General features: G+C 38.1%; 1 protein-coding gene across 6 annotated transcripts in view; it reads left to right on the top strand.

Annotated features, from left to right (window-relative positions):
* TBC1D32 (TBC1 domain family member 32) overlaps window positions 1–13275 on the top strand; it is a 111608-nt gene that overhangs the window by 21030 nt on the left and 77303 nt on the right. For 5 of the 6 annotated variants that reach the window (XM_023754184.1, XM_023754183.1, XM_006089220.3 and 2 more), the window contains 3 exons: window positions 5842–5932; window positions 9843–9983; window positions 12790–12882. In XM_023754184.1, the coding sequence (XP_023609952.1) occupies window positions 5842–5932; window positions 9843–9983; window positions 12790–12882 (325 nt within the window). The remainder of the gene's footprint in view (window positions 1–5841; window positions 5933–9842; window positions 9984–12789; window positions 12883–13275) is intronic. The other variant, XM_023754185.1, reaches the window with a different exon arrangement.

Here is a 13275-nt window from a genome sequence, read left to right as displayed (position 1 = left end):
GAATTTATTTGTAGAGGTAATAGGTACTTCAAAATCTTTAGACAAACTGAATTGAAATAAAGTCTTTCCACATCTCATTTCTTTCCCATTCCCATTTTAAGTGAAAATTTGTTGTTACCATATGATCATAGATTGATCTTGTTAGAATAGAGAAAGGAGAAAAAACAAAGAATGGAATGATTATTTTACCCCTATGGTTTGGCATACAAATAACTCACTGTTGCTAACACAGAGGTGCTGATGGGAGTATTTCAAATATGTATTTTATATATTAAGTTTTAAATCTGTTTGTTGCTTGAAAAGTTAATTATGCCATCACCAATTTTTAGCCTGCAAATAGTTTATTATAAACATTTACTATTTTATCGACTTGGTCAAATATTTTATTTCCTATACATAATGGGTCAAACTTACATGAGATTTCAACTTAAACTTTATTTCTCTTAAAAAACTTTCCTAAATTTATAAAATATAAAAGTATTTTGTATATATATATTAAAGAGAAGTTGGCCCAACTTTTGTAAAAAACATTGGGAAAAATGGATGCAAGATCTATTTGTTCCCATTTTCCTTTCAGAATTGATCAGATTTTGTGCATCTACAGTGGAAACTTTGGACCACTCCATGGATTTGTCTTTTGTTCTATAAGAGTTCCTGTCATAAGGACTTTAGTCATAGCAGCCTATTTAGCCTGGTTACCTGCTACAGCCTTTATTTTGGCTTCTCTTCAGTGCTTCCTGATAACATTTTCTGCAACAATAGAATGTCTGCATTGTCTAATAGGGGAGCCACTAGCTAGGGAAACTGAGAAACTGAGTTTTTAATTTTCTTTCATTTCATTTTATAACTAATATCTGGTTTGTGGCTACTCTGTGTGATCCTATTTGTTATAGTTATGACATTTTCAGTTGGTAGCATTAGACAATAAATAATTTATGTGTATGTGCGGTCATTTTTTAAAAAAAATATTTTTATTGATTTTAGAGAGGAAGGGAGAGGAAGAGAGATATAGAAACATTAATGGTGAGAGAGAATCATTGATCTGCTGCCTCCTGCTTGCCCCACACTGGGGATTGAGCCTGCAATCAGGCATGTGCCCTGACCGGAATCCAAAGGTGACCTCCTGGTTCATAGGTCCATGCTCAACCACTGATCATGCTGGCCGGGCTGTGTTGTCATTTTTTAAAGGAGATATCTGAGGAAATTGAGGGCTTTATTTCCATTGCAAAGTCATGAAATATTTGAAAAGCATTTGGCTATCAGCATAAACATTTAACCTTTTATTTTTGACAACTTGAATCTTTGTCCACCCACCCTTAAATGAACGACTTCTGAAATGGCTTTATTTAGTGCATTTCCTATTTTTCTTGTCCTCTCAAAGTCATTAAAAAATATTGACAACTAGGTTATTTAAATTCTCTTTGTTTTTCCTATCATAGTATATTTTCCTACCATAGTACACACACTCTCCTCTTGTCTTGGTATATATTGATTGTGCAGTAGAATGAGTATCAAATTAGATCCTGAATTTTACAGCAAATTTCTATCTATCTTCCTGAGGTTTAGGAAAATAATTCTTTATACTTTTAACTGGACTCTGTAGATTAGTTTTAAATTTACTGACTCTAGATCTGCTTTCTGCTCCTGTAATTTAAAGGGGATATTATATGATGTGTTTGTTTCTCTGCTGAGATTGTACCTTTTCCTGTGATTGTTACCTTTTCTCAAATAAAATGTGGCACACTTAAGAAGTGAGGAAAGGAGTAGTAGGAACAGAAGTGGGTGTAAGTGGGTTGTAAAGGTGAAGCTGGGTAGAGATGGGTGCAAGGAGATGGGTTTCTGAAGGTTTGAATGGAAATGAACTGAAGAGTCTTTGAGAGGTTATTTTGGAGATAGTGTTTCAAGTTCACAGTTAAGGAAGCTGACTATTTGCTCTTTTGTGTCCTTATTCTTTAGGACTTCTGTTAAGTGTATTTATTTTTCCATAACGGCACTTGTCACTATAAGCCATATTTGTTGTTATTGCTTTTTACCAAGGTATGACTAAGAAGTAGGCTTGCAGGAGCAAGTTTATCTAGAAAGAGGGAGTTCTATCAGGATAAGGTTTCAGCTTTGACTTACAGAAACTCATGACAAACATAAACAGGTCACTGAATTTTTGGGGCAGTAGCGTGTGCTTATAAATTTATCTCGGGTTCTGACCAAGCGGAAGCTAGAAAGGGGTGATACGGTCATTGATATGACAATCATTGACTGCCCTCTTTCATGAATTGACAAGCCAGGGAATGTCCTCATAAAATTTTTGTAGGTGTTCAAGGCAGTTTGACCAGTTGCCTTTGCACTGTATTTTTGCTGTTAGCTGGTAATCTCAGAGTCGGCTTGCATTGATTGATTGGATTGGACTATGCCTCCTGTTCACTATGGGATACTCAGTAGATGCAGGACAAACCAGAATAAAACAGGAGTTAAGACTGTAAAAATAGCAAAGCAAAACAAGCCAAGAATAAGCAGGTTAGTAGCACAAATTTTTACCCAATGGTGCCTCTTCAGAACAAGAAGTTACTTTGTACAAATTTCATTACAAATCGTAGGATAACAAATTTTGCAATGAATGCCCATGAAGCAAGTTGGAGCTCAGGTTATTGTTGACACAGACTCACATGATGGCAGATCTGAAGGGCTTTGAGAGTTTGGGACTCAAGGGGGCTCAGTGAACAACTCTCTGAAGTTCTCACTGAATGTTGCCAAGTCAGAGTCTTCAAGGTAATTTTAATGGAAGTTCCAGGATTAAGACCATTGTTCCATCTGAAACAGTGCTTAAAGCTGAATGTGTTGCTTAAGTTAGGCAAAGCAGATTCTTCATCAGATAGGGTTTGGGGAAAAGCTTGGAACTCAGGGAGTGATGGGCTTTCGGAGAGGAGAATGAGTTCAGCCAATTGTAGAAGAGACCTCAGGTGAGATTGTTGCTGACTGACTGGCTTTTACAAATGTGTTTCCTGGAGTGTGTCTGTTATTGGCTGATTTTCAGAAGCAAGGGGCTAACACTAATTGCTCGGCTTTCAGAAGTACGTTCATTGAGATCTTTTGACTTATATTGATTTACAAAATTTTAAACTTGGTCTGCTGGATACCTGTTACCATGGTTGTATAGTTTTATCATTGATTTATTAAGTAGATTGAAGTCATCTATAAAACAAATTACACTTTTTCTGAGGATGGTGGGGAATTTTTTTATTCTTAATGAATAGGTATTATCCTGGAAAAGTGAGGGGGGTGCTTTTGGTAGTGGTGGGAAAATATTTCAGGGCAATGTGGTAGCATGTTTAAAGGCTTAGGATTTGGAAAACACATAGTACGTATGGAAACTGCATATATTTTATATAACTGGACATACATTGCTAAGAGAAATGTGAATTGGTATTAGGAAAATTTCTTGAAAATCAGTTCTCTGAAAGCTAATATTAAGTGGGTAAAGGTGTTTAAAACGTTCTTGGATGCTTTAAGTTGGGTATGTATCAATTAACTTCAGTTTATTTCACACATGCATAGGGCAGAGCATAATTCCATAAAAATAGAAAAGACATTGTTAAAGGAAATCTTCAGCTCCTTCCCTTTTGCAAATGACAGTGTTGAGTTTAATGTAAACGTCAGGTTTGAGTGTGTTTCAAATCTAATTGGCTATTTTGATTGGTGAAATTTCCCAGTGAATTTGCTTTTGATGAATTAGTTATTTGGTTGTTGAATTGGCTTTTGGTGACTGATTTTTGCACAGGTAGATGAACTTCTGTATTTGTGCAAGCATGTGATTAGGACAGGGGGATATCTGGAGGATAAGAGGTATAAGACTGTCAGGTCATGAAGAGTTTTTGTATAAGGTCAACTTTAGGATATTGGCATTTATTCTGAAGGTGTGGTGAGCCACTGGTAGGTTTTTAAGTACTGAAGTAACATCATAGTAAGGCCTTGGAATATTTGGAAAATGGGTTTAAGGTGCTAAGTGGAGATAGGGGAGAAGTGTTGAAGCAAAAAGATTAAGAAGATCTTCTCAGTAATCCAAGCAAAAAATGATAAAAACATGAGTTAGGGCTCTTAACAGAGTGAATTGGGATGGATGGATGGACTCAGGAGTACCATATTTAGAATGCAGGATTTAAAGAACTTGGCTTTTTAAATGGGGGGTGAGTGAAGACTTAATTGAGTGACTAATGTCATTCATGGAGATAAGTAACAAAGTAAGAGAAAAATAGGGGAGTTGGAAAGATTTTAGATTTGATCATACCTAATTTGAAATTCAGATTTTTAGGAGGCAGTTTTATATTATTGATCTGAAACTCTAAAGTTTGATTTAGAGGAGATAGAAAAATATGGGAAGGGATCCCCATGACCACCCCCAGATTTGATGATTTTCTGGGAAGACTCATAGGACTCAGCATATAGTCATAATCCCAGCTATGATTTATAACAGAAAGAGGATACAAAGCAAAATTGGCACAGGGAAAAGGCTCATTTGGTGAAGCCTGGAGGATACCAAGCATAAGCTTCCATGTCCTTTTCCCTGTACCAAATTGTGACAGCTCATATGAAATGTTGTCTACCAAAGAAACTCATTAAAGACTCTGCCCAGTTTTTAAAACTGGGGTTGGTTACGTTGGCACCCTCTGCCTAGCACATACCAGGACTTGTAGGCTGCACATCTACACTAATAAAAGAGAAACATGGTAATTAGCGTACGACCGCTACCCTTCCCATTGGCTAATCAGCATATCCTTATGCAAATTAACTGTCAGCCAAGATGGCGGCCGGCAGCAAGGCAGCTGGAAGCGAACATGAGGCTTGCTTGCTCCAGTGACTGCAGACTCCAACGTTCCCCGCCTGACTTGCAGGCCTCTGAGTTGCAACTCTAAGCAACTATGTACTATGTTGCAAATGTAGTAGCTAAACAAAACCCCAGAAACTAGCTTTCAGCCTGCCGGGATCTCAGAACTGAAGTTATACATTGTTTCGATTATAGAACGGCAAACAAACCAGATACGAAGCCTCAGAGCCAGAGCCAGAGCTAAAGCTGGCCCAGAATAAAATAAAAAAAAGGAGAAAAAAAAGGAGCAGTTGGGAGCTTCAGTCAATAACTGCCAGCCTGAAAGCAGCCCTCAGCTCCTCACCCAGACTGGCCAGGCACCCCAGTGGGGACCCCCACCCTGAAGGGTGTGTGACCAGCTGCAAACAGTCATCATTCCCTCATCCAGGCTGGCCAGGCACCCCAGTGGGGACCCCCACCCTGATTCAGGACACCCTTCAGGGCAAACCAGCCGGCCCCCAGGCCTCTATCCTATATAGTAAAAGGGTAATATGCCTCCCAGCACCGGGATTAGCGGAGCCGCGAGGCCTCTTGGCACCAGATCAGCGTGACAGGGGGCAGTGCCCAAACCCCCTGATCGCCCTGCAGCTCTGTGTGTGACGGGGTGGCGCCACAACCTCCCTATCGACCCTGCCTTGAGTGTGACAGGGGGCGGTGCCCCAACCCCCCAATCGGCCCCACCCTGAGCGTGACTGAGGGTGGCATCGCAACCTCCCGATCCGCCCTGCTCTGTGCATGACAGGAGGCGGGGCCCCAACTCCCCAATCAGCCCTGCTCTAAGCCCCACCAGGGGCTGCACCTAGGGATTGGGCCTGCCCTCTGCCAACCAGGAGCAGGCCTAAGCCAGCAGGTCGTTATCTCCTGAGGGGTCCCAGACTGCGAGAGGACACAGGCCGGGGTGAGGGACCCCCTCCCCCCCCCCAGTGCACAAATTTTTGTGCACCGGGCCCTCTAGTTTCTATAATAATAAGTTATTATTTTATTAGGTAACTGCGGCAGTTCAGCAGTGCGTTCAGTACTTTGAGTTGTGTGAGACTATGAAAACCGATGAGATTGTGGGACAGTCAAAGCATTGTGGTAAGTATAGTTTTCTTTGTTCTGTACTTTAAAAAATGGTACAGTTTAAAATAGCTTAGTAGTAACTTATTTTTTTTAACAATTATTAGTAGCATGGTAAAATTCGATCACTTTTGCTAATGTAAAATATTTTCACAAATTTAAAATATATACCATAATGATGGTTTTTTATAACCTATCTACATTTGAAATTAATGTATCATCATGCTGTTTCTTACCAAAGGCAGTTCTTCAATTTATACTAGAGTTTATGTCCTAATATGTTATACTGCAATAATATACTGCTCATTTTTTCTCTAGTGTATCAGTCATTTAATTGTCACTTACACATTTTAGTAGGAAGAAAATTTTATAAAATATTGTTTTATTATTTTACAACTCACCCCACCCTGTGTTTCTTCTCTGATTATCCTCAGACTGAGCTATTATAGCCTAGATAACTTATAATCTGGCCCTAATTTCTCTATCTAAATTTTAGCTCTAATTAGTGATTAAGATGAATCTTTTACAGTCAGATTCTTTTTTATTTTATTTAATTTTGTTAATCCTCACCAGAGGATATTTTTCCATTGATTTGTAGGGAGAGTGGAAGAGAAACATCGATGTGAGAAAAACACATCGATTGGTTGCCTCCTGCACGAACCCTGACCAGAGCCCAGGCCAAGAAGGAGCCTGCAAGCAAGGTACATTCCCTTCACCGGAATTGAAACTGGGGCCCTTTGGTCCGCAGGCTGACGCTCCATCCACTGAGCCAAACCGGCTAGGGGCACAGTCAGATTCTTCTGCATATCAATGCTTATATAGCTTTGCTATTCCTACTGCCCCTATCCACATCCTTTACACTAATATATATCTTATTTATTGTGAAAGAATAAACTTTATTTTAAAATTTTCACAAAAGATTATCTTCCTAATTTGGATTTTTATTGCTCTTTTGCTTACATCACACAACCTGCCATGTGAATTAGGTATTTCTCATTCTATTATTTTATTTTGTCAGTTCTCTACGTAAAGAGTAAGTTCTTTGATTATATGAAGATACCTTTTTTTTTTAATCCCTGGATAAATTCTTCATCTAACTCAAGCAAGAAAAATGGTTAAACACCAATAATTAATGGGCTTCAAAAGCCAGTGTTTCATAGCGGAGGAGAAAATAAGCCTGAGTTTATTATTCAAGAGGAAGAAAAAGATAAAAAAGAAAAGGGTAGATAAGTTTATGTAAATATTTCATTTATAAATTTATAGATTTTTCTAATTTCTTGATATTAAAATGTTTTTAGCCCTGACTGGTTTGGCTCAGTGGATAGAGGGTCGGCCTGCGGACTGAAGGGTCCCGGGTTTGATTCCAGTCAAGGGCATGTACCTGGGTTGCAGGCACATCCCCAGTGGGGGGTGTGCAGGAGGCAGCTGATCGATGCTTCTCTCTCATCGATGTTTCTAACTTTCTTTCCCTCTCCCTTCCTCTCTGTAAAAAATCAATAAAATATTTAAAAAAAATAAATAAAATGTTTTTATCCAGTGCTTTACTCCCCGCCACACCATTCTACCAGCCCTTAGTGGCTTTTCTTTCCTTTTCCTCAGGGTGCGTCACTGCTTTCTTCTGCCATTTCTTTCAAAATTTTTGCTCTTTATTTTCTTTCAGAGTTTCCTGCCTCCAGTTTCCCAACTTTAGATCAGTCTAAGCTTCCATCTTCTCTGGTCCTTAGGAAATTGAGCAGAGAGCATTTGTGTTGTAAATTGATACTGCGCATATATTTTTCTAACCACAGCTGTTCTCTTCGTGTTACTTGGGATCCTTTCTTCATTGTTTCATGATAGCTATTGCGAGCCTTCACCAGTCTCATCAAGCCCTGTGCTTTGCCCCTGCCCTCTTTTCTCTCAAGAGAAGACCTTGCATCCTACTTCACTAAGAATAATGGAACTTTGCAAATATGAATTCCCCACGTATCCTGCTTCTACGCATGCAAACACATGTTTGTATGCCCTTATCAATATCTCCTTTCTCTGGGCTACAATGGAGGGTATCCTTCTGTGCCAGATTGGTCTCCATCTGTTCTTGACTTTGTTCCTGTTCTTTGCTTTTGGTTTAAAACCAGGACATTGCTTTCCTTGTTACCGTGTCTCCCTGTGCATTGGCTCCTTCCCCTGCATCCAGTAGACCTCCTTGTAGGTCTTTCACATAAAAAACCGAGCCAGTTCACACGTACCTTATCTCTGCTTCCCTTCAGAGAAAACTCTTTATTCTTTATACACCCAGGCCACATTCCTTTACCTCTTATTCCCCCTTTTTGTTTCTTACTCACTTTTTAGCCACAAAAATGAGGCTTCTATGTCTGCCACCCCATGACCTTCCCATCATCAATTCCCCCTCTTCCCTGTCCTCGTTTTACAGCATTGGTCTCTGTTGATCCCTTCCCTTCTCTTCCTGGTACCATTCTTTTTTGGATTTTCTCATTCTTACCCCACAAATTCTTAGTCACTTGAAAGGCTCTTTTCTTTCCTTTATATGTTTGTACTCACAAAGGTTTTGCCCTTTGTTCTTTTCTCACCTTAGTCTACCTGTTCTCTCTTGGGAGAGCCATTCACTCTCGTGGCTTCAAATATTATATATTTATATTGTAACGACCTGGATGCTCCATTGGCTTCCAATATTAAAATATTGAGGACTGAAATAACTTTTTTCTCTTTTTAGACCTGTTTTTATTCTCCCCCTTTAGAATTACTTCAGTAGAAGACAAATTCACCACGTACACAGATATTTGAGTTAGGAACTTGAACATTTTTTTATTCTTTAATATTTCACATACAGTCCGCTCTAAGGCATATTGATTTTCTTTTCTTAAACATTTATTTTTATCTACCTGCTCTTCTCCATTCTTCTTGCTGATGCTTTTGTTCATGATTTTTTTTTTGGATGAATCTTATTTCAAGCCTTGGCCTTCTTCTATTTACCTTTTATGTTGCCATCAGAGTCAGTTTTTCACATGCATATTTGATACTTTTCTGCTTAAAACCCTTTCGTATCATCCCAGTTGCCTCTCAATAAGGCCTCTGTTGCTTCTGCAGTTAAATCTTCTGTGCTTTGCCCTGGTACCTGCTATCCTCTTGTCTTTCCCACTTGTCCTCCTTATTCTCTGGCTATTCCAGACTACGAACTTGCTGTACTCTGAATTGGAAGCCCAGTTTAATGCTTCTTAATGGTTTTTGACACCAGCAAATAGTTCAAGATCTTGTATAAAAAAGGTACTCAGTAGATCTTAAGTGTATGGGTGAACGAATAATAAATATATTAGAGGGTTTCTGTATTTCAGAGACTCGTTTCATTTGCTAGCAAGGTTATAATAGGAACTTCTGTAGCATTGACTATTGGTAGAATTAAACACTAACTGATGTTTTCTATTGATTTCTTCCCTCCTTTAACTTATTCTTGAAGTCTTTCTTGATGACATAAGTCTGACAAACTTCGGCTTTTTTTCTTTGTTTGTTTTAGAATGAACACTCTATGTATATTGCACTTTTCTGAGATTGTTAAGTTTTATAGGAATGCTTTTCTCCAGAGAGTTTGGTGTCAAGGGATCTTAAGAAACAGCAAGAAAATTATATTTTACAACCAAAGGACTTGTATGCATGCAGATGCATAACCGATGAATACAGACAGTAGTGGGGGAGGGCATTTGCTGGGGGGAGGGGGGGAGTGGCCAGGGAGAGGTTAATGGGGGAAAAAGGAGACATATGTAATACTTTCAACAATAAAGAATTTAAATGAAGAAAGAAAAGAGTGATTTTTTGAAATTTATACCAAGTGTCTACATTATAGACTGCAAACTTTAATGTTTAGAAGGGAATGATGACAGGTACTATAAAACATAATGGCATTAAAATAAATGTAATTGTTTGCTTCTCTCTTAAGGGAACAAACAGAAAACTTTCTACTACTCAGGGCAAGAATTACAATATATTTATTTCATCCACTCTTTGTGCCTTTTGGGAAGATTATTGATCTATACACATGGCAGAAAGCTTTTTCCCATAAAGCTGAGGAATAGAAAAGGTATGTACAATCAGGATAAATGAGTATGCCCATATATGGTAAGATTAATGTACTGTGGATCATTAGAACTTGGAGATGGCATATGGTCTCTTCTATGGTACTTAGCAGCATACCTTTTACATTTCTGTTCTTTTCCAGTATGTACTTTTTCTTTCATGTGTAGGTTTTTCTTTTCTTTTTTTTTTCTATTCATCCTTTCACGCTTACCTTATTTCTTCCTGTCTTTCAAAATCCTTCACATACTAAGTGTGCTACCCAGTTCTGGATTTAGAATTAGAAGATGAATTTAGAACTAATCTACATTATCATTTTAAGTTCTGGTTCCCTAGAAACTGGCGGTGATCTTTTGGGCTAATCACTTAACTGTAGCTTCATTTTCTTTATTGGGAATAATTGAATAATGATGTCCGTGTGGCTGGGCTCACAGAATTTTTGTGATAAAAAACGTGAGGTTTGAGAGCACTGTTTTATAAACTGCAAAGCCTTGCATCACTTGATATTTTACTATGTTATTGTTTCCCTAATTCCCATTTTTAACGTTTTCCCCATCAAACTTCAGCACATGCTATTCATTATCTTCTGTACCTCCCTTAAAACTTTAAGTCTGTACTAGGAATATAGTATAAAGATCAGCAAACTTTTTCTGTAGCATACCAGATAGTAAATTGCCGCAGTCTTTCTGCTGCAAGGGTTCAGGAATCTGGAGAAGGGCTGCATATGAATGAATAAACTAGACAAGAATTATAAATTTGAAAGGCATTTTGGGGGAGCCAGGGGACACTCAGCTCTAGTGACTGAACTCTCTGAATCTCCGGACCCATATCCTTTTTATTTACTGGAAAACACATTGGCCCTTTAGGAATGCAAACAGGCATATCACAGGTAAGATTTGGTAAACAGGAAAAGATGATCAGGTTGGGGGAAATGCCTTCCAGCAGCAGATAAACAGGAAAAGATGATCAGGTTGGGGGAAATGCCTTTGGCTGTTCCAGCAGCAGGTAACAATATGCAGATTTTCAGCCCTGCTGAATATGTCCATTCAACCTTTTGAGGACTTCTCCCATTTATTATGACCCGCTGGACTTAGCCTCCAGCAGTAAATATTTTAGGTTTTGTGGGCCACATATTGTCTGTGTTGTGTATTCTGTGTGTGTGTGTGTGCGCGCGCGTGTGCGTGTCTGTGTATATACACATAGCTGGCTCAAGATTGCTATCCTTAGAAAAACCTCTTGCAAGGTTGGACCTTGACTGGCAACTGGGAACTTGGAAATCTCACTATTCCCAGAACTGGTTCACTGTTTGTGTACACAGTGTGGTTTATGCCGAATATCTGCCTGCCTTCTGGGTGTCTGGAGCCCTGGTATGTACTAACTAGGCAGAGGATGCTGGGTGATTAACTCCCAATAAACACCTTGCTCACTGAGTCTCTAATAAGCTTCCCTGGTGGACAGCATTTTATGTGTGTGATCACACTCGTTGCTGGAAGAATGGAGTGTACTCTGTGGATTTCACTGGGAGAGGTCCCTTCGACCCTTGTACCTGGTTTCTTCCGGACTCACTTTATGCACGTTTTCTCTTTTGATTTTGCTTTGTATCCTTTTGTTGTAAAAAATCATAGCTAGGAATACAGTTATATTTTGAATCTTGTGACTCCCCCTAATAAATCATTTAATCTGGCCATGGTTTTGGGGACATCTGACACATTTTACATATCTTTAAAAATTAAAAAAAAAACCACTTCTAGCTTTTAAGAAAATTAGACCATAGTGGTTAGAGTTTGCCAATCTTGTTAGTGTATCTTCATTTTGAACATATTTTTGTACTGTTTCCTTGTTTTACTTACCTAAATCTTTTTAGGCTGATTGTGACCTCCTTGAAAAAACAATTTTACATATTGCTCTTTTATTTCCTGTGGTAGTATAATTCTAGGCATAATGGGCACTCAGTAGAGAACTGACTTTGAAGAGAAGAGCTGCCATTTAATAGTATATTGCAAAGAATAAACAGAATATTTGCCCTAACCGGTTTGGTTCAGTGGATAGAGCGTCGGCCTGCGGACTGAAAGGTCCCAGGTTCGATTCCGGTCAAGGGCATGTACCTGGGTTGCGGGCACATCCCCAGTAGGAGATGTGCAGGAGGCAGCTGATCGATGTTTCTCTCTCATCGATGTTTCTAACTCTCTATCTCTCTCCCTTCCTCTCTGTAAAAAATCAATAAAAATATATTTAAAAAAAAAAAAAAACAAAAAAAAACAGAATATTTTGTGACATGAGAAAAATATGTAAATACCAAATGTGGTATACGTAAAGTCTTATTGGAAAATGGCCACAATTGTTCACTTACATATTGTCAAGATCAGAATTATTTATGAGATACTATTTGACCACAAAGTCTAAAATAGTTACTATCTGTTTCAAAAAATGTTTTCTGACCTCCATTCTACAGTGTTATTTAGATAAGTTAGCTGGACCAACACATTGAGCTGAATTCTATTGCTCCTAATTGAATAAAATAAAACAGTCCTATCAGATTGGTAGATCTTCCTATGGTACGTTTATATTAACTGATTTGTCCAACATAAATAGCAAAACTTCACTGTCACTAAAGAAACTACTGCATTACTTGCCGTCTTTTAATTTACTATGTTTAATTTGTTCTTCTGGAGTCTTCTTTCTTGGATTATAGCCCCCTTCTCCCTGATTATACCACAGGCTGTGTGAAAACTCAGAATAGGAAGCTCAGTTAAATTTTTTTTTAAGTTGTAAGTCTATGCTACAAAATAATTATTTTCTGTTTCTTTTTGAAGATTCAGTATCCCTTACAGATCTTCTGGTTCTGTTCATCCAACTTATCTATTACTCACCAAGTTGTCCAAAGATGTCATCAGCTGCACATTTAGGTAACTGTGCTTCTATTTTAAAATATTAAAATATTTACATCTAAGAAATATGTAAATATTCTATTGTCTAGATATTTTCAGTGATTGGCCTAGTTCAGTTGAGAGGTTTCCTAAGATGCAGTATTATTCATAATAAGTTACATTGGTCCTGGAAGTAAACCATGAAATTTAAATTTTTTCATTGATGTTTTAAGATGTTTCTAATCTACTGCCCTTTTATTTAAAATCAATTTTGCTGGGAATTTTAATGTTGTTTATTAAGATTAAGATGTTGTTAAGAAATGCTATTAAGGGACGATTCATTGATAGGTACTGATACATATATGTATATTTTATTTATTTAAATTTTTTATTCTTTATATATTCCTAGATGTTTTGATTATCTTGCTTGTT

Source organism: Myotis lucifugus, unplaced genomic scaffold (assembly GCF_000147115.1).
Source record: "Myotis lucifugus unplaced genomic scaffold, Myoluc2.0 scaffold_57, whole genome shotgun sequence".
Classification (NCBI taxonomy): domain Eukaryota; kingdom Metazoa; phylum Chordata; class Mammalia; order Chiroptera; family Vespertilionidae; genus Myotis; species Myotis lucifugus.
Note: the sequence above shows the minus strand (reverse complement) of the source record. Positions and strands in the feature narration are given on the sequence as shown.